This window comes from Conger conger, chromosome 3 (assembly GCF_963514075.1).
Source record: "Conger conger chromosome 3, fConCon1.1, whole genome shotgun sequence".
Lineage (NCBI taxonomy): Eukaryota > Metazoa > Chordata > Actinopteri > Anguilliformes > Congridae > Conger > Conger conger.
Genome location: NC_083762.1, coordinates 14,101,059 through 14,127,300, shown reverse-complemented (window position 1 = coordinate 14,127,300; position 26,242 = coordinate 14,101,059). Strand labels below are relative to the sequence as shown.

General features: G+C 40.4%; 1 protein-coding gene and 1 long non-coding RNA gene across 2 annotated transcripts; both read right to left on the bottom strand.

Annotated features, from left to right (window-relative positions):
• Positions 1–9,827: 9,827 nt before the first annotated feature.
• Positions 9,828–12,289, bottom strand: LOC133124870 (uncharacterized). The gene is made up of 2 exons (XR_009708352.1): positions 11,541–12,289; positions 9,828–11,069 (listed from the first exon to the last, which is right to left on the bottom strand). It is a non-coding gene; the product is annotated as an uncharacterized LOC133124870 (long non-coding RNA).
• Positions 12,290–14,129: 1,840 nt separating this feature from the next.
• On the bottom strand, positions 14,130–25,941 carry LOC133123229 (uncharacterized). The gene is made up of 6 exons (XM_061233570.1): positions 25,831–25,941; positions 24,191–24,452; positions 22,332–22,685; positions 22,143–22,250; positions 16,402–16,514; positions 14,130–14,141 (listed from the first exon to the last, which is right to left on the bottom strand). Exons 1-6 carry the CDS (start codon positions 25,939–25,941, stop codon positions 14,130–14,132), a joined length of 960 nt encoding a protein of 319 aa, XP_061089554.1.
• Between the last annotated feature and the right edge of the window lie 301 nt (positions 25,942–26,242).

Genomic DNA, 26,242 nt, shown 5'->3' with positions numbered 1-26,242 from the left:
TGGCCACAGCACAGTAGTAAGTCCCAGCATCAGAGTGGCTGAGGTTCCTCTTGGGGAAGTTGTAGACACAGCTCTGTGTGGGAGACACAGTCCCAGAGCTCCTCTGGCACTCATCACTCCTGTGTCCATGGGTGTGAATGATTCCTGGAGGGGACTCTTCTGAACCCGGTCTGAACAAGTGCACACTGTGTTCTCCTGCACAGGTCTCAGTGTTTACTGTACACTGCAGAGTCACAGAGTCTCCTGGCTGCACTGACTCAGACACTACTGTCCTGCTCTGGGACTCTGGCCCTGTCAAAAGTTAGCACTCATTACACTCAATACAGAATTGTCCTTTGGATTCCACTGTATAAGGTTTACATATAAATGCGGTATGGCTTTGTATTATTGTAGGTTATACAGAGAGCTGAAGATGACTCCACTGATTATAATATAAAGTGCAACATGTTTTTGCACATATGTGTGATTCAGCTGCAGTTGGTGCACTAGCAATGTTGTGTTAAAACGATTATTGATTAACTCAACGACATGTATTTTATTATACTAGAAATTAAAACCATTGTACTGAATACATTTTTAAAATTCTTTTCAAATGAAGCAATTAATTGTTAATGCTTCAATGTTTTCAACGAGAGCAGAAATGCTTAATATCTCTAAAAAAGATGATAGAGATACACTGCACACACTGAAACTTAATAAGAAATAAATGCAATTTATACAATCAGTTTTGAATGCTTTATTTTTGAATGCATTTTGAGTGATTGATTTCATGTTCAAAGAAACAATGGGCTACAGCTGGTGCACCAGCAAAGAACAATGTTGAGAACCAACAGGACCCGACCGGACCCGGGTAGATTTTATATTTTTACTTTTTTATTTTTATTTTTTCATATTTTCTCATTGTGACGTGTCATGGATTCATAGCTGAACGATAGATGAGTATTTGAATATTCCAAATCTGCGCTTATCTCATTTTCAACCAAAATCGAATCAAACACAGTGTTTTTAAGTTTTCTGTAAAACTGAGAACTGCACGATGTTACCCCCTTGGTCTCACATTAATAACCATACATTACAACAGTGGTATGCAGAAGAGCATCTCTGAACACAACATGTCAATCCTCTAAATGGACAGGCAGAAGACGTATTAAGTTTAAAAAAAGTCTGGTCAAGTGCTCACTGAGTATATACACGTAGCCTTTAAGATGTACAGCAAATGGCAGCTCTGCTTTTGGCAAAAGCATCACCATAAACAGTTCATATTGTAAATATACATTTTATGGCAAGGGACTTCAGAGTGTTTTTGTCAGATGAATTGAATCAGTACTTAATTTTCCTAAAAGTATTAGAAAAAAGAAGCATAGTTTCAATTTATAACGTAGAATTTAGACAAGTTAAGCTAGGGAAAAATAAAATTCATACTTACCCATCACCATTAACGTACTTCCATCTCCAAAGCTGATCTCATCCAACACCATAAAAGTGCAGTAGTATGTTGCTGAATCTGATTGCTCTACATGTGAGACAGTCAGGTTAAAGGTTCCCTTTGCTTTCTTAGCTCTGAGACGTGTACTGTTTTTAAACTCATTCAAAAACACAGCATCTGATTGATAGTTCACCATCTTTGCGACAGGCTGAGGCTTCTGTCCAAGTGGTTGCTTTATCCAGCAGACTGTAGGCACTCCATTATCCGGATAGAAACATGGGAGAGTCACGGTGTCTCCAAGCTGAGCTGTCACCAGTGCGTTAGGCTGAATTACACTCTGCCCAAGCAGACCACCTGGAATACAACAGAAAGCAATAATTCAACTTCACTGACAATGGGGGGAAAAGACAAAGCAAAAACACCCACCATTCTCTGTGAACTCTCCGTACACTACTTAAAATGATTGTAAAATGATTTTGGTCAATAAGTCAGAAACAAGTAAACACTTACGCAGTTTGCTGAGAAACACAAGAATAACACAGAGGGCTGCCATCGCTGTATCTGAGCTCTTCTGTCCTTGAGTCTCTCCTCTGGTTGAGACCCTGTTGTACCCTGCACTGTAAAACTCAAAGTGTACAGAGTAGGAGGACTTGAGCTGATCATTTTCCAGTAGGAGGTCACAAGTCAGGGGCAGATATTATTGGCTGTTCAAACAGGTAATTTATTTGTTTGATAAAATTCCGCACGCGAACACTTTCAGTGCAACAAGAGAAAATGCTATTTCCAGTTTGATAAGAGGTGTGTGTTATGTGTGTGTATATGTATGTGTTATTTACATACTGGAGTCGTGTGGAAGTCTGAAAAAAAACACACTGAACCTCAAAATTTTACCCAGAGTGACTTACACAATTCTACATGTGTACAGTTTCATATTAAATATACACTGAAGTCATTCAAGTTAACCTTGTTAGCCTTCTCAAAGGTACAAATGCAGTACATGACCTGAATGAGGCTCACCTCCTTTGACCCTAAGGACAAGGGGAGTATGCAGAATCTTAAGACTACACAATGCTTAAAATGCAAGCACATCAGTGTACAATTTTTGAAGTTTTTATTTGTTTATTTGAAAAAGCATTTAAGAATAAGCACCGCTCCAAGAGACTCTTTTAGTTTTTTATGGCAAATTTACCGTTTACAGATACTGTGAAGGAGGACATCAAAAAAAAAAAAGGGGCACCATCAGCTCTACTGTGTTCTCCCTGTGCTGCACATAGATTTTTACTGGATTAGAGGAGGGAGAAGTGTGTCTTTCACTGAACCAACAGCTCCACATCCACCAAAGCTGGGCTTCCTCAGACAGCTCATATGAGCCCTGATCAGACATAACCTGTGTGTATGAGTCTGTGTGTGTGTGTGTGTGTGTGAGAGTGTGTGTGAGTGTGTGTGTATGTGTGTATGTATGTGTGTGTGTGTGTGTGTGTGTGTGTGTGCGTGTGTAAATATGTGTGTGTGTATGTGTGTGTGTGTGTGTGTGTGTGTGCACATTTGTGCATGTGTGTGTATGCGTGTGTGTCCACGTTTGTGCGTGAGTGTATATGTGTGTGTGCACACATTTGTGCATGTGTTTGTGTATATGTGTGTATGTGTTTGTGTGTGTGTGCACATTTGTGCATGTATGTGTGTGTGTGTGTGTGTGTATATGTGTGTGTATATGTATGAGTTTGCACGTTTGTGCACATGTATGTGTGTGTGTAAATATATGCGTGTGTGTGTGTGTGTAAGTCTATGTGTGGGTGTGTATGTGTGTGTGTGTGTATATGTAGACATGTGCACGTTTATCCATGTGTTTGTGCATGTGTGTGTGCGTGTGTGTGTGTGTGTGCACGTTTGTGCATGTGTGCGTATATGTGTGTTTCATGTTTGTGCAGGTGTGTGTATATGTGCATGTGTGCACATTTGTGCATGTGTTCGTGTGTATGTGTGTATGTGTGTGTGTGTGCACATTTGTTCATGTGTGTGTGTGTGTGTGTGTGTGTGTGTGTGTGTGTTTGTATGTCATGCAGCACTATGGACACGTGGCACAGATGAGGGAAGAGGTTGTGCGGTTGTAGTGGGAAAAAACTGTTTCATTTTACAACAAAGGTAAAAAGTGGAAACAGTTGTGGTAGAAAGGTATACAGAGAGGTGTGCTGCATGGTGGAACCAGAGCCAGCGTGCTGTCATGCCCATGAGTCTGTTAGGCTTCTCTGTCTGTGAGGGGGAGGCAACTTCTGAAACTGAGTTCAAGAACTGCCTCTCTGGGAGGCAAACTGGTATTATCTAATACCTCTTTCGCACTAAAGCAATGAATGAGGAACCTGTGTTTGCCATCGCTGTGAATGAGGAAACCTGTGTCATTTGACCTGGGAGCACAACCCTAGTCATGACCTGAGATTTATGTGGGTGCATAAGGCACATGACTGGGCTTTGGCATGAAAGGGGGGACATGGGTTGGGCTACTATACTCAGTAAAGTTAGTAAGTTGAACCAATCCTCAATCTTCTCGTGTTTAACTTGGGCAGAAATGATGTTCTGATGCCTAAAAATAATTTCTTCAGCAGTGACATGTACAGTTAAGATGAGCCCCAGTGCCCATGGGCCCTCCCAAACCAGGGGCCCAAGTGCCCATTGGCCCTCCCATACCAGGGGCCCCAGTGCCCATGGCACCTCCCAAACCAGGGCCCCTGGTGCCCATGGGCCCTCCCAAACCAGGGGCCCAGGTGTTTATACCCCTGCCCAAACCAGGGGCCCTGGTGCTTTTGGTCCCTCCCAAACCAGTGGCTCCAGTGCTTATGGCCCGTCCCAAACCAGGCGCTCCAGTGCCCATGGCCCCTCCCAAATCAGGGGCCCCAGTGCCCATGGCCCGTCCCAAACCAGGGGCCCCAGTGCTCATGCCCCCTCCCAAACCAGGGGCCCCAGTGCCCATGGCCCCTCCCAAACCAGGGGCCCTTGTGGCGCTGCACCTGTATCACCTACACTGGACATGTATGAAAGTTCACTTTGGGCTCCTGGGTCTTGAGTGAATGGTAAGGACCCCATTCTTTCCCAAGAACACAAGAGTTTAAATGGGACAAACGCATGTTTCGGTACCTCATGTGATCCCTGGGTTTTGTGTCTGAAAGTGGGCTGTCCCGGCTTGAGGAGCAGGGTGCTGAAGTTTCTCCTGGTCCTGCAGGCACTATCCATGGTTCTGAATGTCCCTGCTGTGGAAAGGAAGAGGAGGAAGCCATATGTGTTGTTGGCACCTCCTTAATCAGATGCCTTTGAAAAACCTACTCATTTAAATAAAGAGTTTGATATGAAATATTGATTCTGTTTCACGGTTGATGGCCAAGGACAAAAAAGGCCTTGCAGAGCATGTTGTCCCTAGTAGACCTACCTGCTGGAACAGGAAGTGAGGTTTTCCAGGGTATTTAATTTCACATCCTGCTGCAGTTTCCCAGTGGTGAATTTTATAGCAGCGTAAAGTTGATAACAGTTTTGATCCTATTCACTAGAAAGGATCATGCAGGATGTCATGAGAGGATTGCAGGTTCCACTTTCCAAATTCTGAAAGACAAAACAAGGGTCAGGACAGCCCTATTACAATTGAAATTCCATTTCAATGAACCTTGGAATGAACACTGGCATTGAATCTACACACAGCTGGCACTTTATTCAGCATTTTAGACTTAGTTTTTAGACTTAAGTCTTCTGCTGCTGTAGCCTGTCCACTTAGAGTGATGATGTGTTGTGTAGTCAGAGATGCTCTTCCGCATGCCACTATTGTAATGTGTGGTGACTTTTCTGGCCTTTCTCCACTGATCTCTCTCATTAACAATGTGTAAGTTTCAGCCCGCAGAACTGCTGCTCACTGGATGTTTTTTGCACCATTCAATGCATGCTTTTATGCATTTAGTTGCTGCCACATGATTGGCTGATTAAATATTTGCATTAACACGCTGGTTTACAGGTCTGCCTAAAGTGATCACTGTGTGTACGTCCCTCATTTGGCAAAAACATTGCTCAGGCTGTAATTTTACACTGAAACCAGGGTGAGGTGTCAGTAGTTTCATGATTTTGTAATCATAATTGAAAAGTGTAGCATTTTCTGAACAAGCATCATCAATGAAACATAAATAACTTCATAAATTCTGCCCATAATGCAGTTTGTCCATGACAAAGCACATGTGTCATCATCAGAGGCCTGACAGTCTGACACTTGAAGACCTATTCCCCACCCCCTCAAAACCAAACAAAATGCAACAATGCAACCAAAAATAAAGAGAGGAAGAGAGAGAAAGAGAGGGAGCAGAAAGAAGAGTGAGAATGAGAGATAGAGAGAGTTGCATGCTATGGAAACCACAAAGGTGGAGCACAAGGGTTTTGTTTTGAGTCAAAGGCCAGAGAGACCAAACCGCAGAGCCCAGCATTCGTCCAGCAAGCAGGTCTCAGGATGTTATGAAGTTAGAAACAGGGATGAACTGCACACATTTGAGAAGAAAACATGTGAATGATGTTAAAAGCCCTCTTTAATTCAAGAGAGCAATACCAATATTTTGTCATTAGAATTTCTGCACTATATTTGGAATCTTGGGGACAGATTATTCTTTTTTTTTTTTTGGAATACAAGTGCACCGTTTTCATGCTTATCTTTTCTAGAATGTTGTTATGGAAATGTTGTCTGAAGGTGGTCGAGTTTGATTGGAGTTTGAGCGTCATTGTGGTTTCAGTGCTGAGAGAGGGAGGTGTGAACACAGCTCTGTGTTGCAGGTCAGTCTTCCTGTGTAAAGCTGAATATATAAGGCTGTGAGTGGAAAATAAGTGATGCTCCCCTGCCACCACAACAGAACAGTCTGAAACAGACAAACACATTGTACTACTGATGAAAAACAGAGCTGTGCATAAAAGATTTCAACAACAATAAGCAGCACAATGACCTTGAATGATTTTGTCTCCAGAGCATACTTTAGTAAAGAATCCTTGGGATGAACTTCTGTCACACTTCTGTCACCAGGGAGTTTATTCTTTCCACTGGTGCCCTAGTCTTGTGGGGGTTTAGGTCAGAGTTTTTTAATGTGTGAATTGGGAGTACTAGAGGAGTTACCAGAGGAGACCAGGGTTACCGGACAAGACTAGATAAGTTACCACTGAGGACTGCAGGTTCCACTTTCCAAATTCTAAAAGACAAAACTAGAGTCAGAACAACCAATGAAAATCATCCATTGTTCCATGCTGTATGTTCTATGAAACGATTATGCATAACAATATTGAGTGGAAACATATTGTGCATACTTATTTTCATGGATCAGTTACTGATTTCAAGTACATTTTAATTTCAATTCACAATGAACACTGGAAATGACATTGAATAGACACACAGTTAGCACTTTATTAGGTATTTTAGACTTCATTTTTAGACTTCATCTTTCTGCTGCTGTAGCCAATCCACTCAGAGGTCTGATGCGTTGTGTGTTCAGAGATGCTTTTCTGCCTACCACTGTTTTAATGCCTGGTTATTTGCATTACTGTCACCTTCCTGTCAGCTTTGACCAATCTGGCCCTTCTCCTCTGACCTCTCTCATTAACAATGTGTAAGTTTCTGCCCGCATAACTACTGCTCACTGGATGTTTTTCTGTTTTTTCGCACCATTCTCTGCATGCTTTTATGCATTTAATTGCTGCCACATGAAGCATAATCAATGAAACAGAAATAACTGCATAAATTATTCGCATAATGCAGTTTGTCCTTGACAAAGCATGTGTGTCATCACCAAAGGCCTGAGGGTCTGACACTTGATGACATCACAATGGCCCCATTAAGGGGACTTCCGCTTTCATCTCACTGGCCCTGTCTGAATGAAACACCAGGTAGACACTAAAATAATCATCTTAATAACCATCCATAAGGATGTCTAAGTTAGATGTCTAAGTTAAAGTGCAGTTAAAAAAATTAAGAAAATGCATGTAATTACTGTTCATCTGAAAAGAGCATGCATAGTTCTGTGTGAAGGACTGTAGGAGATGAGAGATAGAGAAATAGAGAGGGCAGAAAGAAGAGGGAGAGACTTTTGATGTTCCTTTATTGAAACACACAACCATCCAAAATTGCCTTAAAAACCATCTCCCACCCCCTCAAAACCAAATAAAAAGAAACAAAGGAACCAAAAATAAAGAGAGGAAGAGAGAAAGAGAGAGAGAGCAGAAAGAAGAGACAGAGAAAGTGAGAGAGAGGTGCATGCTATGGAAACCACAAAGGTGGAGCACAAGGGTTTTCTTTTGAGTCAGTGGCCAGAGAGATCAAACCACAGAGCAAAGCATTCTTCCAGCAAGAGGGTCTCAGGATGTTATGAAGTTGCCCTGAAAATGGTTTTATTGTGATATTGAAAATGATATTCATCATTGCAAGCAGTATATCAGAAATCTGAAGGATGCACACAAGCTTAAAACATTTGTCTAAAAGAGCATAATCAGTGCAAAATAGTGTCATTCTGAAAAGTTTTACAAATCACACATTTTAGAAGAAAACGTGAATGATGATGAATACAGAATATTAAAGTTAAAAGCCCTCTTTAATTATAGAGGGCAATACCAATCTTTTGTCTCTCGAATTTAAGCACAATTTATGGAGGGACAGATTTTAAATCATTTGTATTTTGAAATGTTGTTTGTGCAGTGTTTTAAAGCCGCTCTTTTCTAGACAGTTGAAAAATGGAAAGGTGGTTTGAGGCATGAGGGGGGAGTGCCAGTGTGGTTTCACTGCTGAGAGAGGGAGGTGTGAACACAGCTCTGTACTGCAGGTCAGTCTTCCTGTGTAGCTCTGGTCTGAGTAAAGCTGAATATATAAGGCTGTGGGTGGAAAATGAGTGAACCTCCCCTGTCACCACCACAGAACAGTCTGAAACGGACAAACGCATTGTGCTACTGATGAAAAAGAGAGCTGTGTGTAAAAGATTTCTGTCAGTTTCTATGAGCTTTTTTGAAACAAGTAAATTACCCCAATGGCTGACACACTCTTTCTTGATAGCATAGTCTCTTATAACGGCTTGTGCTGGTGCCTGTTTGAAGCATTTTTGAAGCTGTTATGCTTCAATGTATCAAATTCAATCAAGAGTACACTTGATCTCAACACAGGCAGTGTATCAGCAATAGGTATGTCCATGTGACATTTACTGCCTGCTTTTTTTACTGTCACCATTTTTCTAGGGTGATATTTAGTCAAAAAGTCAGATTCTCTCTCCAGATCATCCTAAAAACCACAAAAATGTTCTGCGTATTTTTGGGAGATTTTCTGAAAATTATATGAATTTAGGTCATGAGAAGACAGTCAGCGGAAGGACTGAGGAGGATGGGCTCCCCCTTCAGTCTGGATCCATCCAAGCAGCCCGAAGTTCCTTGGGATGAATTTCTGTCAGCAGGGAGTTTTTTCTTGTCACTGGTGCCCTATTCTTGCTCTTATGGGGGTTTAGGTCAGAGTTTTTTAAATGTGTGATTTCAAACATTTTGTTGCAGTTTCTATGAGCTAGCTAGAAGCAGGATGTATTTTTAAAGTGTTGCCCACATCTGGAATCAAAGTTACCCCAATGGCAGACACACTCTTTCACAATCTTGTAAAGCACTGGTAGAAGTTAACCTGGAGTGAAAGACCCGTTGGCTTAGCTGAGTACAGTATGTGCTTGTTTATTCAGTCTAATGAGTTTGACTCTGTGACATTTCTTTATGTGTTATAGTTCAATCAATGAAATGCAATCAAGAGTATGTTCAAAAACATGTAGGAATGCTAAAATCAGATGCAATTGAAATCTTATTTTTGTGTGATGGCCATTATACCAGTCTTATACCAGTAATTTTGCACATGTAGAGTAAGAGTCAAAGGATGTTATAATCATAATAATAATTATAATTATAAGCCCCTGTGAACACAGGAAGGTATCTGCCACTGAGTCATTCAGTCAGAAAATGCGTCCAGTTCTCCTAAAACACACTGCGCAGCATCGATAACTGAGAACACAAGAAAGCTGTCGCTGTGCATACAGGAAGTGCTTTGGCTATTGAAGGTACAGAGAGGGCTCTGGCTGCAGGAGGCCTTGTCTTCAGAAAGCATGTTCAGTAAAACACACAGAAGAGTACACAGATTCACAGTGACCCTGGCTTAGAAGTGGCAGATTTTGTACTGTATGTCAGACGCACCGCTGGTGTGGATGTGCAAAGATACATTATCTCCATATGCCTCTCTGCTGTATGTGGAGTAAATATGTGAGCTTACAATGAAAGTATTTATACATTAAGGTGGATTGTAATAGGAATTATGTATGTACCCTGACTGTCCGATCTATGGAAAGCATGAACAATATTTACCATGACAAATAATTCTGCATTAAACTTCATGGAAATATATCACATTTTATTTGTATAGAGCATTTTAAAGAGGCATTTTCATAAAGATGCTTTGAAGTTCCTTCCCAGCAGGAATAAAAACACTCAAGTAGTACATGGCTGGGCATTGGCATGAAAGGGGGGACATGGGTTGGGCTACTACACTCGGTAAAGTTAGTTAGTTGAACAGATCCTCAATCTTTGACCTGGTTGCCCAAATGTTTGCACACCACTGTATTTCATGTCTATGATATTATATGAAAAGAGGTCAGGGCAGAATTTGACCTTTCATAAAGAGTTGGGAAATGACACGACTGTCCCCAGCAGAAACTAGGCCTATTAACCCTAAAATAAATGGCTCTAGAACAGAATATATTTTTATCATCGACTCTTTCTAAACCTCAAAAACGACATTCCTTTCTAATCAGTGAATCACTGATGACACATTAGCAGTCTGATCTTGTTTTGTTGTCCTAATATTTCACTTCTGTTTGATATCACATTTCTGGCATTTAGTTGGCTCTTTTACCCAGGGTGACTTACACAATTCGACAAGTGTGCAGTTTCATATTTAATATACGCTGAAGTCACTCAAGTTAACAGCCTTCTCAAAGGTACAAACGCAGTACATGACCTGAATGAGAGTCACCTCACCTACCACCCTAACCACTGCAATACACTGCCGCCCTAAACTGTGTCAGATTTAGCAACATTGAACGACATTTAAACCTTGTGTTGTCTTAAGGGTGAAAAATGACCCACCCGTATGTATAATAGCAGAGAAAACTCCCTAACTGTTCTTTTTTCAACTTTAAATTTGATGACAAAGTTTGTGATGAGTGACAGATTGTTTCTTCATGCAAAATACATTTGGGATTGAGGGGTTGAGTGAAAGTGGACCATTTTTGACCCTTAGGACAAGGAGAGTATGCAGAATCTTAAGACAACACAATGCTTAAAATGCAAGCAGATCAGTCTACAATTTTTAATTTGTTTCTTTGAAACAATTTTAAGGCAAATTTACAGTTCACATATACTGTCATGTGCACCAATGCGAAGGAGGACATGTTTGATAAATTGTGATCATTCTTGTGACGAAGATTAATTTTGATGGAAAGCTTCACTCGTGGTCTTTAAATGTCACACCTGAATAAACCGTTTCTCTCTCTTCCTCCCTCTTCTTCCTCCTCACTTTGGGTTTCTTGGTGGTGAAAGTCAAAGCAGCGTAATTCATGGCTTCATCTTGATGCTAAAAGGAGATGCACTTATGATTTCAGCACATATGATTATAGTATATTCACCGGATAAATTTTTGCAGCCCCTGTTTGAGTAAAATAAAAAGTAAAAATACAAAACAATTAATGCAGTGATTTTTTAAATGAGAAATGATGATGATGAGTATTATTATTATTATAATTATTATTATTATTATTATTATTATTAGTTTTATTATTTTCCTTTTGTAATTGTTAGGCGTGAAAATGTGTGCAAATGGGGTCAATATTACTCAATGTGACTCAAATCAAGTCAAAATCTGACAATGGAGTTGATTTAACAGATTTAATACTACTGTGCAGAGGTCCCCAAGGCAAATGTTGAACACAGGAATATCATACAGCCTGACCCTACTGTGTTAGCCCCTTGTAATACAATGCAGTATGCACTAAAAACAGTTCATGGGCTTGCAGTTGTACAGTGTTTAAGTATGTATGCAGCTTACGTTCTGATCTTAGCTTGGCCTTCTGAAACGGTAGATGATGACACATATCATCACAGCGCCAAAAAGAACCCCGGTCCTCAGGATGGACAGCCAGGAAAGGATGGTCACACCTCCTGGGTGAAATAGCATTAACCAATGCATATGCACTTTTTGAAGTGGGATTACTGTAAAAACTGTATACTGGATTTAAATACTGTATATTTAAAGCTGCGCGGCACGGATGGTGCTGTGGGTAGCACTGCCGCCTCACAGCAAGGATGTCCTGGGTTCGAATCCCGGTTGGTCGGGGCCTCTGTGTGGAGTTTGCATGTTCTCTCCGTGTTTGCGTGGGTTTGCTCCGGGTACTCAGGTTTCCTCCCACATGCTGGGATAGGCTCCAGCCCCCCCGCAACCCTGTTCAGGTTAAGCGGATTATGATAATGAATTAATTAATTAATTAATATTTAAGGCTTACTCTCAACATCCAGCTTGGTCTCGTTCCCAAACAGGATCTCCCCACAGGTGGCCACAGCACAGTAGTAAGTCCCAGCATCAGAGAGGCTGAGGATCCTCTTGGGGAAGTTGTAGACACAGCTCTGTGTGGGAGACACAGTCCCAGAGCTCCTCTGGCACTCATCACTCCTGTGTCCATGGGTGCGAATGATTCCTGGAGGGGACTCTCCTGAGCCCGGTCTGAACCAGTGCACACTGTGTTCTCCTGCACAGGTCTCAGTGTTTACTGTACACTGCAGAGTCACAGAGTCTCCTGGCTGCACTGACTCAGACTCGGGCTGCTGCAGCACTACTGTCCTGCTCTGGGACTCTGGCCCTGTCAAAAGTTAGCACTCATTACACTCAATACAGAATTGTCCTTTGGATTCCACTGTGTAAGGTTTACATATAAATGCAGTATGGCTTTGTATTATTGGAGGTTATACAGAGAGCTGAAGATGACTCCACCGATTATAATATAAAGTGCAGCATGTTTTTGCACATATGTGTGATTCAGATGCAGTTTGTGCACTAGAAATTTTACTTTACTAGAAACTAAAACCATTGTATTAAAAATTTTTTTAAATTTGTATTCAAATGTGTTGTGTTCTGAATACTCGCCAGTAGGTGGCGAGAACACAATATGCATAGTAAATATGTAATGTCCAGAAGGAGAGTGAGAGTTGGAGCTGTTTATTCATTAGTATATGTATCTACAGTAGCCTAACTTTAGTTCAGTCTTTACACGTGCAAACATAACAAAATGAAACAATTAATTTTTAATGCTTCAATGTTTTCCACTCGAGCAGAAATGGTTAATATCTTTACAAAAGATGACAGGGACACACTGCACACACTGAAACTTAATAAGATAAACAAGAAAGAAATTAAATTTCTACAATCAGTTTTGAATGCTTTCTTTTTTTATTCAAAAAATGTAAAAGCTATACAATTTTCTAAAGCTGCTTTGTTATATACAGGATGCAAACCATCATGATACATCATCATACAATGTACATCACAAAATCAGTCATCCGATTCTAGTGACAATAATTAATCCCACAAATCTTCAACATCTTCATCACGAGGGCAATTTCAGTGAATGCATTTTTAGTGATTGATTTCATGTGCAAAGAAACAATGGGATACAGCTGATGCATCAGCAAATAAGAATGTGAAGAACCAACAGGAAATGTGACCGGACTCGACTAGATTTTATATATATTTTTTTTTTCTTCATATTTTCTCATTGTGACGTGTCATGGATTCATTGCTGAACAATAACATGTCAATCCTCCAAATGGACAGGCTACACCAGCAGAAGACGTATTAAGTTTTAAAAAAATGCTCACTGAGTATATACACTTAGCCTTTAAGATGTACAGCAAATGGCAGTACTGCTATTGGCAAAAGCATCACCATAAACAGTTCATACTGGAAAAAATCTATTTTATGGCAAGGGACTTCAAAGTGTTTTTATCAGATTAATTGAATCAATACTTAAGTATTGTAAAAAAGAAGCATAACGTCAATTTATAACGTAGAATGGCAAATTACAATTTCAACAAGTTAGGCTATGGAAAAATAAAATATGTTTCATACTTACCCGTCACCATTAAGGTACTTCCATTTCCAAAGCTGATCTCATTGAAGAGGTGTATAAAAGCGCAGTAGTATGTTGCTGAATCTGATGGCTCTACATGTGAGACAGTCAGGTTAAAGCTTCCCTTTGCTTTCTCAGCTCTGAGACGTGTACTGTTTTTAAACTCATTGAAAAACACAGCATCTGATTGATAGTTCACCATCTTTGCGACATCCTGAGGCTTCTGTCCAAGTGGATGCTTTATCCATCTGATCGTGGCCGCTCCTTCCATATCAGAAAAGAAACATGGGAGAGTCACAGTGTCTCCAAGCTGAGCTGTCACCACAGCGTTGGGCTGAACTGCAATTTGCCCAAGCAGACCACCTGGAATCCAACAGAAAGAAATATATCAACTTCACTGACAATGGGGGCAAATAACAAAGCAAAAACATCCACCATTCTCTGCGTACTCTCTGTACACTACTTAAAATGATTGTAAAATGATTTTGGTCAATAAGTCAGAAACAAGTATGCACTTACAGAGTTTGCTGAAAAACACAAGAATAACACAGAGGACTGCCATCGCTGTATCTGAGCTCTTCTGTCCTTGAGTCTCTCCTCTGGTTGAGACCCTGTTGTACCCTGCACTGTAAAACTCAAAGTGGACAGAGTAGGAGGACTTGAGCTGATCATTTTCCAGTAGGAGGTCACAAGTCAGGGGCAGTTTTTATTGGCTGTTCAAACAGGTAATGTTTTGGGTGAAAAAGTTCAGCCCTTTAACTATAAAAAGGGCACCATCAGCTCCAGTGTGGTCTCCCTGTGCTCCATATAGATTTTGACTGGATTAGAGGAGGGGGAAGTGTGTCTTTCACTGAACCAACAGCTCCACATCCACCAAAGCTGGGCTTCTTCAGACAGCTCATATGAGTCCTGATCAGACATAACTTGTGTGTGTGTGTGTTTGTGTGTGTGTATGTGTGTGTGTGTGTGTATATGTGTGTGTATGTGTGTGTGTGTGTGTGCGTGTGTAAATATATGTGTGTTTTTCTCTGTGTGTGTATATGTGTGTGTGTGTGTGTGTATGGCTATAAATATATGTATATATTCAATCCCTTATCAAGACCTATACACCAAAAAGACCCCTCCGTTCTGCCACTTCGTGCCTTCTGGCGCCTCCCCCTCGCCACACCTATAGATATCGTTACTTGTATAGGTATTGTTGTTTTTATTGGCTGTTGTATTGTTGTATTCTAGCTGCCAACTGTGGTATGCTAGTTTGAAAGTTGATTATACTCTTCAAGGGTTCTGAATTTCTGTATGTTTACACTTGGACTGTACTGTCCTCTCAGGTCCACTTTTGCACGTGTTCTTGTGTTTGATTTGCACTTTGTTGTACGTCGCTCTGGATAAGAGCGTCTGCTAAATGCCACGTAATGTAATGCAATGTAATATTTGTGTGCATGTTTGTGTGTGTCTTTGTGTGTGTGTGTGTGTGTGTGTGTCTGTGCGTGTATAAATAAATGTGTGTGTTTCTGTGCGTGTGTTTATGTGTGTGTGTGTGTCTATAAATATATGTTTGTTCATGTTTGTGTCTGTGTGTCCCTGTGTGTGTATATGTGTGGATGTGTATGTGTAAATACATGTGTGTGAAAGTTTGGTGTGTGTGTGTATGTGTTTATGTTTGTGTGTGTTTGTTTGGATGTTTATGCATGTGTGTGTATGTGTGTGCACGTTTGTGCATGTGTGTTTATGTGTGTTTGCACATTTGTGCATGTGTGCATGTGTTTGTGTGTGTGTGTGTGCATGTTTGTGCATGTGTGTTTGTGTGTGTGTGTGCACGTTTGTGCATGTGTGTGTGTGTGTGCACGTTTGTGCATGTGTGTGTGTATATGTGTGTGTGTGTGTGCACATTTGTGCATGTGTGTGTGTGCATGTGTGCACGTTTGTGCATGTGTGTGTGCATGTGTGTGTGTGTGCATGTTTGTGCATGTGTGTGTGTGTGTGCACGTTTGTGTATGTGTGTGTATATGTGTGTGTGTATATATGTGTGTATGTGTGTGTGTATGTGCGGTTGTAGTGAAAAAAAAAGTTTAATTTTACAACAAAGGTAAAAAGTGGAAACAGTTGTGGTAGAAAGGTCTACAGAGAGGTGTGCTGCATGGTGGAAGCAGAGCCAGCATGTTGTCTTGCCCATGAGTCTGTTAGGCTTCTCTGTCTGTGAGGGGGAGGCAAGTTCTGAAACTGAGTTCAAGAACTGCCTCTCTGGGAGGCAAACTGGTATTATCTAATACCTCTTTCACACTAAAGCAATGAATGAGGAAACCTGTGTCATTTGACCTGGGAACACAACCCTAGTCATGACCTGAGATTTATGTGGTTGCATAAGGCACATGACTGGGCTTTGGCATGAAAGGGGGGACATGGGTTGGGCTACTATACTTGGTAAAGTTAGTTAGTTGAACCAATCCTCAATCTTCTCGTGTTTAACTTCGTCTTTGTTCTGAAGCCTAAACATAATTTCTTCAGCAGTGACATGTACAGTGCAGGCAGCTAGTTAAGATGAGCCCCAGTGCTTATGGCCCCTCCCAAACCAGGGGCCCCGGTGCCCATAGGCCCTCCCAAACCAGGGGACCCTGTCCCCATTGGCCCCTCCCAAACCAGGGGCCCTTGTGGCGCTGCACCTGTATCACCTACACTGGACATGTATGAAAGTACACTTTGGGCTCCTGGGTCTTGAGTGAATGGTAAGGACCCCATTCTTTCCCAAGAACACAAGAGTTTAAATGGGACAAACGCATGTTTCGGTACCTCATGTGATCCCTGGGTTTTGTGTCTGAAAGTGGGCTGTCCCGGCTTGAGGAGCAGGGTGCTGAAGTTTCTCCTGGTCCTGCAGGCACTATCCGTGGTTCTGAATTCCCCTGCTGTGGAAAGGAAGAGGAGGAAGCCATATGTGTTGTTGGCACCTCCTTAATCAGATGCCTTTGAAAAACCTACTCATTTAAAAAAAGAGTTTGACATGAAATATTGATTCTGTCTCACGGTTGATGGCCAAGGACAAAAAAGGCCTTGCAGAGCATGTTGGCCCTAGTAGACCTACTTTGCTGGAACAGGAAGTGAGGTTTTCCGGGGTATTTAATTTCACATCCTGCTGCAGTTGCCCAGGGCTGACTTTTCTAGCAGTTCTGAATCAGAGTAGATCGCAGTAATGTTGATAACAGTTTTGATCCTATTCACCATAGATGATCATGCAGGATGTCATGAGTTAGGTTTACTGGGAGAGGACTGCAGGTTCTTCTTTCCAAATTCTAAAACTAGGGTCAGGACAACCCTATTACAACCCTAGTACAATTGAAATTACATTTAAATTTCATGAATTCTGGAATGGACACTGGGATTGAATCTTCACACAGCTGGCACTTTATTTAGCATTTTAGACTTATTTTTTAGACTTAAGTCTTCTGCTGCTGTAGCCTGTCCACTTAGAGTGATGATGTGTTGTGTATTCAGAGATGCTCTTCTGCATGCCACTATTGTAATGTGTGGTGACCTTTCTGGCCTTTCTCCACTGACCTCTCTCATTAACAATGTGTAAGTTTCAGCCTGCAGAACTGCTGCTCACTGGATGTTTTTCGCACCATTCAATGCATGCTTTTATGCATTTAGTTGCTGCCACATGATTGGCATAACCAATGAAACAGAAATCTTCAAAACTTCATAAATTCTAAACAATCATTGTTACATTCATTGTAAGTGCAATTTTATTGGGATATCGGAAAGGGCCGGGGGGAGGGATGGGGATCAGGAGGGAGGACTAAGTTAGTTTGAAACAGTGTGTTTTTAGTGGGGAGGGCGGATTCTGAGAGAGAGAGAGAGAGAGAGAGAGAGAGAGAGAGAGAGAGAGCAGAAAGTAGAGTGAGAATGAGAGATAGAGAGAGGTGCATGCTATGGCGGAGCACAAGGGTTTTGTTTTGAGTCAATGGCCAGAGAGACCAAACCACAGAGCCCAGCATTCTTCCATCAAACAGGTCTCAGGATGTTATAAAGGTAGAAACAGTCTATAATTAATACTGACAATGCACTGAGAATGTTTTTTTATTTGAAAATGATATTCATCATTGCAAGCAGTATATCAGAAATATGAAGGAAGCACACAAGCTAAAAACATATGTCTAAAACAGCATAATCAGACCAAAATGGCGTCATTCTGAAGAGTTTTACTTTGTATGCTGTTCTGCTCCCTACTGGTAAAATTCTGAATTGCACACATTTTAGAAGAAAAACGTGAATGATGATGAATAATTAAAGTTAAAAGCCCTCTTTAATTATAGAGGGCAATACCAATCTTTTGTCACTAGAATTTAAGCACAATTTATGGAGGGACAGATTTTTAATTATTTGTATTTTGAAAAGTTGTTTGTGCAGTGTTTTAAAGCCGCTCTTTTCTAGACAGTTGAAAAATGGAAAGGTGGTCTGATGCATGAGGGGGGAGTGCCAGTGTGGTTTCAGTGCTGAGAGAGGGAGGTGTGAACACAGCTCTCTACTGCAGGTCAGTCTTCCTGTGTAGCTCTGGTCTGAGTAAAGCTGAATATATAAGGCTGTGGGTGGAAAATAAGTGAACCTCCCCTGTCACCACAACAGAACAGTCTGAAACAGACAAACACATTGTGCTACTGATGAAAAAGAGAGCTGTGTGTAAAACATTTCTGCCAGTTTCTATGAGCTTTTTAGAAACAAGTTCATTTTTGCCTACAAACTTACCCCAATTGCTGACACACTCTTTCTTGATAGCATAGTCTCTTATAACTGCCTGTGCTGGTGCTTGTTTGAAGAATGTTGTTATGCTTCCATGTATCAAATTCAATCAAGAGTACACTTGATCTCTGCACAGGCAGTGTATCAGCAATAGGTATCTCCATGTGACATTTACTGCCTGCTTTTTTTACTGTCACCATTTTTCTAGGGTGGCATTTAGTCAAAAAGTGAGATTTTCTCTCCAGATCATCCTAAAAACCATAAAAATATACTTTTTTGGGAGATTTTCCGAAAATAATTTGAATTTAGGTCAAGAGAAGACAGTCAGCAGAAGCACTGAGGAGGATGGGCTCCCCCTTCAGTCTGGATCCATCCAAGCAACCAGAATCATTCCTTGGGATGAACTTCTGTCACCAGGGAGTCTTGCCACTGGTGCCCTAGACTAGCACTTATGGGGGTTTAGGTCAGAGTTTTTTTTTTTATGTGTGAATTTAAACATTTTGTTGCAGTTTCTATGAGGTAGCTAGAAGCAGGGTTTATTTTTAAAAGTGTCGCCCACATCTGGAATCAAAGTTACCCCAATGGCAGACACACTCTTTCACAATCTTGTATAGCACTGGTATAAGTTAACCTGGCCAGAAAGACTAGTTGGCTTAGCTGAGAACAGTATGTGCTTGTTTATTCAGTCTAATGAGTTTGACTGTGTGACATTTCTTTGTTAATGACATTTCTTTTTGTTCAATGTATGAAATGCAATCAAGAGTATGTTCAAAAACATGTAGAAATGTATTAACACTAAAATAACATGTATGAAATGTTTGCCATCTTATTTATGCGTGATGGCCATTATACCAGTCTTATACCAGTAATTTTGCGCATGTAGAGTAAGACTCAAAGGATGTTATAATCATGCTCAGCTCTCTAAGGTAAATACTTTACTAAAGTTCATTCTGGGTAAGGGCGTTACTCTCTCTTTGTTCTCTAGATTATGAGTCCCTGTGAACACAGGAAGGTATCTGCCACTGAGTCATTCAGTCAGAAAATGCGTCCAGTTCTCCTAAAACACACTGCGCAGCATCGATAACTGAGAACACAAGAAAGTTGTTGCTGTGCATACAGGAAGTGCTTTGGCTATTGAAGGTACAGAGAGGGCTCTGGCTGCAGGAGGCCTTGTCTTCAGAAAGCATGTTCAGTAAAACATGCAGAAGAGGACACAGATTCACAGTGACCCTGGCTTAGAAGTGGCAGATTTTGTACTGTATGCCAGACGCACCGCTGGTGTGGATGTGCAAAGATACATTATCTCCACATGCCTCTCTGCTGTATGTGGAGTAACACACAATCCCTGTAAAACTTCAAATGACAGTATTTATACAGTAAGGTGGATTGTGATAGGAATTATGAATATACCCTGACTGTCTGATCTATGGAAATATCAAAGAAAAAAGCATGAACAATATTTACCATAACAAATAATTCAGCATTAAACTTCGTAGAAACATATCACTTTTTATTTACATAGAGCATTTTATAGAGGCATTTTCACGGGTGGCCTGTAGCATAGTGGTTAAGGTAAATGACTGGCACACGCAAGGTTGGTGGTTCTAATCCCGGTATAGCCACAATAAGATCCACACAGCCGTTGGGCCCTTGTACATTGCTCCAGGGGAGGATTGTCTCCTGCTTAGTCTAATTAACTGTACGTCGCGTCTGCCAAATGCCAATAATGTAAAGATGCTTTGCAGTGGAGCAGGAAAAGGAGTCCCCCCCCACACACACACCAACAAAAACCTGCCTAGCCTGAATAAAAACACTCAATAGTAACAAGAAAAAACTCTCAGCTGCCCTCTGCTAGGTAATAGTTAAACTAGAATTAAACTACTTTTCACTCATAAAATCAGCAAGAGATGCAATTGACCTGGGTGCCGAAACTTTTGGACACCACTGTATTTCTGGTCTATGATATTATATGAAAAGAGGTCAGGACAGAATTTTCCATTTCATAAAGAGTTGGGAAATGACACTACTGTCCCCAGCAGAAACTAGGCTTATTAACCCTAAAATAAATGGCTCTAGAACATAATGTATTTTTATCACTGACTCTTTCCAAACCTCAAAAACGACATTCCAAAAATGCTATGATCATTTCTACTCAGTGAATCACTGATGACACATTAGAAGTCTGATCTTGTTTTGTAGTCCTAATGTTTCACTTTTCCATCTCTGTTTAATATCACATTATTGGCATTTAGTAGGCTCTTTTACACAGAATGACTTACACAATTCTACATGTGTACAGTTTCATATTAAATATACACTGAAGTCACTCAACTTACCAGCCTTCTCAAAGGTACAAACGCAGTACATGACCTGAATGACAGTAACCTCCTCTTCCCTAACCACTGCAATACACGGCCGCCCTAAACTGTGTAAGATTTAGCAACATTGAACGACATTTAAACCTTGTGTTGTCTTCAGGGTGAAAAATGACCAACCACTCTGTTTAATAGCAGAGAAAACTCCCTAACTGTTCTTTTTTCAACTTTAAATTTGATGACAAATTTTGTGATGAGTGACAGATTGTTTCTTCATGCAAAATACATTTGGGGTTGAGGGGTTGAGTGAAAGTGGGCCATTTTTGACCCTAATCGTAAGACTGCACTAGGGTTAAAATGCAAGCACATCAGTGTAAAATTTTTGAAGTTTTCATTTGTTTATTTGAAAAAGCATTTAAGAATAAGCACCGCTCCAAGAGACTCTTAGTTCTTTTGGGCAAATTTACAGTTTACATATACTGTAATCTGCACCAATGCGAAGGAGGACAGGTTTGATAAATTGTGATCATTCTTGTGACAAAGATTAATTTTGATGGAAAGCTTCACTCGTGGACTTTAAATCTCACACCTGAATAAACCGTTTCTCTCTCTTCCTCCCTCTTCTTCCTCCTCACTTTGGGTTTCTTTTTGGTGAAAGTCAAAGCAGTGTAATTCATCGCTTCATCTTGATGCTAAAAGCAAACGCATGACACAGCGCATATATTATGATTATTCCTCCTTCTGATTATCATGTAATATTCACCACAGGAATTGTATATTTTAGTTTTTTTTAATATAATTTCACAACATAATACAGCATTTGTACCTGTTTACTCTTCAAGTCTGTTCTGGACACTTGGCTTGAGGCAGCCCCTGTTTGAGGAAGATTATAAAGAAACCACTGAAGGTTCATTAAAATAATTTGAAGTGTCTTTTTATGGTGTATATTCAAATAAGAAAGCAGTTATTTTTCTTCTTCTGCTTGATTATTATCATTAATATTTTTTTTAATTATTATTCATAGTAGTCGTTTCAGTAGTGGTGGTAGTTATTCATACAGCTAATTATATTCACCACGGCAGGAAGGCAAGTTGCTACAAGTTGCATGGCAGCCAATTGCCGTTGGTGTGTTAGTATGTGTTTGAACGGGTGAATGAGAAACATCAATTGTACAGCACTTTGGATGAAGGTGCTATATCAATACCAACCATTTACCATTAAAAAATGAATAAATACAATTTTGCACTCATGATTTGATGTTTTTAACTTTAAGTTGCTTTGGATTAAAAGCATCTGCTAAATGACTAAAATGTAAATGTAATCAGTGTACATAAGTTGCACCAACCTAAAAGTAACTTTTTGCGATGTCATTTTACAGCTGTGCAGGGATGCTTTAAGATGTTGAGTATTTTTATGATCTTGTAGGTGTCAGACTAGTCTGATTTCAGACTTATACCACACATTGATGAATTGGTCTCTTACCTTTGCAGTTCTCACTGTTTTTTCTCTTGCTCAGAGCGAGGATGATGTTTAGGATCACACTCAACGCCAAAGCTCCCGCCAAGCAATAAAGCGGGAGGACATCATTTCCTGATATTTTAGTAGCAAAATTTAGTATGACAAAAAAATGCACAAAAACAAGGTTTCACAATGTGACTGTGTTGTTCCTACCCTTAAAGTCCAGCTTGGTCCCGTTCCCAAACAGGATCTCCCCACAGGTGGCCACAGCACAGTAGTAAGTCCCAGCATCAGAGAGGCTGAGGTTCCTCTTGGGGAAGTTGTAGACACAGCTCTGTGTGGGAGACACAGTCCCAGAGCTCCTCTGGCACTCATCACTCCTGTGTCCATGGGTGTGAATGATTCCTGGAGGGGACTCTCCTGAGCCCGGTCTGAACCAGTGCACACTGTGTTCTCCTGCACAGGTCTCAGTGTGTACTGTACACTGCAGAGTCACAGAGTCTCCTGGCTGCACTGACTCAGACTCGGGCTGCTGCAGCACTACTGTCCTGCTCTGGGACTCTGGCCCTGTCAAAAGTTAGCACTCATTACAATCAATACAAGTTGCCCCTTGGGGGCTGTTCTGTAGGTTTCTATATAGATATGACTTGTAGTATTTCAGGTTATACAGGTTAAGATGTACTAAGGCCTGTTTTTCATTTTCACATCTATACTGTTAATTGCATTTTTTGTTGTTCCCATAAGAATTATTTGTCTATGGGTACAGGATCAATGCAATTATCAGTGTCAATTATTTTTATTATTAAATTATAAATCTCTTATCAATACATTTTGTCAATATAATGTGTAATTAAGCAAGATTAGATGAGTGTGCATTCTTTACCATGCCAGCCAAAAGGAGAGTTCTTCCATTTGTGTCGACTGCTTCAATTTTACAACAGATTACCGCTCAAATTTAAAGCTAAAAACTAGAGTTACACCAGTGATGGAACAGCCCCCAGTCTATAATCTCAGAATCTTAGACACAAAAAACATGAAAGGTTAAAACTGTAAAGCAACTGACGGTTGAGGGGGTGCTTACAAGTGGAGGAGTAGAAGATGCCGAAGAGGTGAGCGATAACTGTAAGATAAGGCTGTTGCCCCTCTCTTTACCACTAGTTAAGCATCAGCAAATGCATTTTGTCTCAGTGAAAATCCAGCACTATATTGTCCATTGGACACTATAAATTATAATATAAAAAATAAAAAAACACCACTATGTACTAAGGTTGTTAACTGCACAACTATTGTATTTTAGTTGATAGTTTGTCAATCATGTTTTCCATCATAGCAGAAACAGTTAATATCTCTAGGAAAAAGATCACCAAGATACAGTGAAGCTAGTACCTGCTTTTTTAATTGTTAAAAAATGTAAAAGCTACAAGATTTTAGTTATTTGGCAATGACAATGGCTTGGTTTTGTTTTCTATAGTTATTAACATAATGTAAATGATCGAATGATCCTACAGGCTTGAAATTGGTAATGGTTTCTATTTTTATGTTGCATTCAGTCTTTAACAATCTATATAATAACTTTCTTTTCTATATAATAACTTTCTTTTTTATTTTGGCGGAAAAAGCACAGGTACTGCTATTTTGTACTTAGGCTGAGCATATATTGATGGTTTAACAGAATGGGAGCGTTAAAAACATGATAAAATAGTGTACCCAATCATTTTCAGTCACCACCGTTGTGCAAATAACAAATGAAAGATCTGCTTTTCAGTGAAATATCACTAAAACTGTGATATACCTGTATGCGGTAAAACATTTGAGTGTCACATTTAAAGTTGAAGCGGTGCATTTTTCATTACATTTCTGTCACCATTTTATTTTTCTTGAGCGCTTTTGTTTAATGAATTTAATAAATTCTTCTTTTTTTCTGTGGCTTTCTTCAAATAAATGTACCAATAGCTTTTACGTGTGGGGTGTGTAATGGTTGCATCAGAAAGATGGTTTGGTTACCCCTGCTATAGAATGACGATTTACAATTACAATAGGCTTTGGAAAAAGGAATTAAGTTTCATATTTACCCAGCACCATTAAAGTAGTTCCATCTCCAATGCTCATCTCTCTGAAGCGTGTAATAGCGCAGTAGTATGTGGCTGAATCTGACAGCTCTACATGTGAGACAGTCAGGTTAAAGGTCTCATTTGCTATCTGAGCACTAAGACGTTTACTGTTTTCAAACTCATTGAAAAATGTAGCTTCTGTTTGATAGTTCCATGTCCTTGCTAATATCTGAGGCTTCTGTCCAATAGATTGTTTCATCCAGCTGAAATTTGGCGGTGCTTTCTCAAGATATAATAAACATGGGAGAGTCACGGTGTCTCCAAGCTGAGCTGTCACCAGTGCGTTAGGTTGAACTATGCTTCCAAGATGGCCATCTGAAACACAGAAAGCAATATTTCAACTTCACTGGTAATGAAAATACTAAGGAACTGGCTGATAAGGTAATAATAGTAATAAACTTACACACTTTGCTGAAAAACACAAGAATAACACAGAGGGCTGCCATCGCTGTATCTGAGCTCTTCTGTCCTTGAGTCTCTCCTTTGGTTGAGACCCTGTTGTACCCTGCACTGTAAACTCAAAGTGGACAGAGTAGGAGGACTTGAGCTGATCATTTTCCAGTAGGAGGTCACAAGTCAGGGGCAGTTTTTATTGGCTGTTCAAACAGATTACTATGTGATGAAGATCCACAAAAAAACCCTCTCAGTGCAACAGGCAAAAAAAACAAAAACCAGTGAGGTAAAGGAGAATTTGTTCATAACAGACCATTCTGGTTAATCGGGGTCTATTAACAGTAATACATCTGTTTATTACGTATTGTAAACATGCTGAAATCTGCATGAAGTGTGAAATATTTTACAGTACATAGAGTATAAACACACATTTAGACCGTAATGACACTTATGTATAGATATCGTTACTTGTATTGTATTGTTGTTTTTATTGGCTGTTGTTGTATTCTAGCTGCCAACAGTGGTATGCTAGTTTGAATGTTGATTGTACTCTTCAAGGGTTCTGAATTTCTGTATGTTTACACTAGGACTCGAAAATGTACTGTCCTCTCAGGTCTACTTTTGCACTTGTTCTTGTGATTGATTTGCACTTTGTTGTACGTCGCTCTGGATAAGAGCGTCTGCTAAATGCCACATAATGTAATGTAACATTGGAAACTGCATTTCAATCCGTGTTACGTGACCCCTGCCAGGACATTCCACTGACTCCATTTTGTTCCTGCCTAAAGTATCAGGGTTTGGGAATTAACTCAGACAATGTAATGTGTTATATACTGTAGGCAACAGAAAATATGTATTAATTAATGATTGGATAACCTTTGCCCTTGGATAAGGATTGGCTGAGCGTGCCAGGTTAAATAGCACCACCCTGTGCATTTGGCGCGCTCTCAAGTTGAATGCCTAAAAAACATGCTCCTTGTCTGTTCTGCAAGTGTTGAGCATGAACCGTGCTTTTTGGGTTAGCAAATAAAAATAACTAAGTAAAAGTTCCCATTGTGTCTCGTTACGTGTGTATATAGTCTGTCTCTTTCCTTCTGTTCCCTGCCAGATTGTTATGTGCCCTGCTTCCTGCTTGCCATATGCTCCAGCGGGTTCTCCTGTTTCCTGTTTCCTGTGTCACGACTTAGCTGTTCCTGTGCACGGCTTACTTGTTCCTGTGTTCCTGTGTCCTGCTCCTGTGTTCCCGGTTCCTTACCCCTCCTCTCTCCAGCAGTCAGCCTCCTTTCCTCCTTCCCGCTCTTTCCCCGTTCCTGCCCCATTGGACTGACTTCTTGGTTTCAACTCTCGCTGGCTCTGGACCTTGTTCTGTCTGTTCTGCAGTGCCCTGTCTTCCCAGTTTCTGACCAGCGCCTGTCGCCTTCACTGCCTTGTCTGTGTTACTTCTGTTTGCTGGCTATTGAACTCAGGCTGTATAACCTTGAAACTAAATCTACCTGTTTTGCCATTTATGAATCCGCGATTGGTTTTGAGTGCCTTTTTTCTTACTGAAAATGTACCGTAACAACTTCATTAGAAGAAGATCAATTCAGAGGACAAGAACAGCATTTAGTTTAGTATTTT

Excerpts from the sequence above, each read along its gene's own strand:
- LOC133123229 (XM_061233570.1), bottom strand. The coding sequence starts at position 25,941 with ATGGGGCAGGAACGGGGAAAGAGCGGGAAGGAGGAAAGGAGGCTGACT. Across the intron at positions 24,453-25,830 it reads ACACAGGAACACAGGAACAA|AAAGCACCGCCAAATTTCAG; the intron begins GTAAGCCGTGCA and ends TTATATCTTGAG. Across the intron at positions 16,515-22,142 it reads AAACAGTGAGAACTGCAAAG|CAGGGGAATTCAGAACCACG; the intron begins GTAAGAGACCAA and ends TCCTTTCCACAG.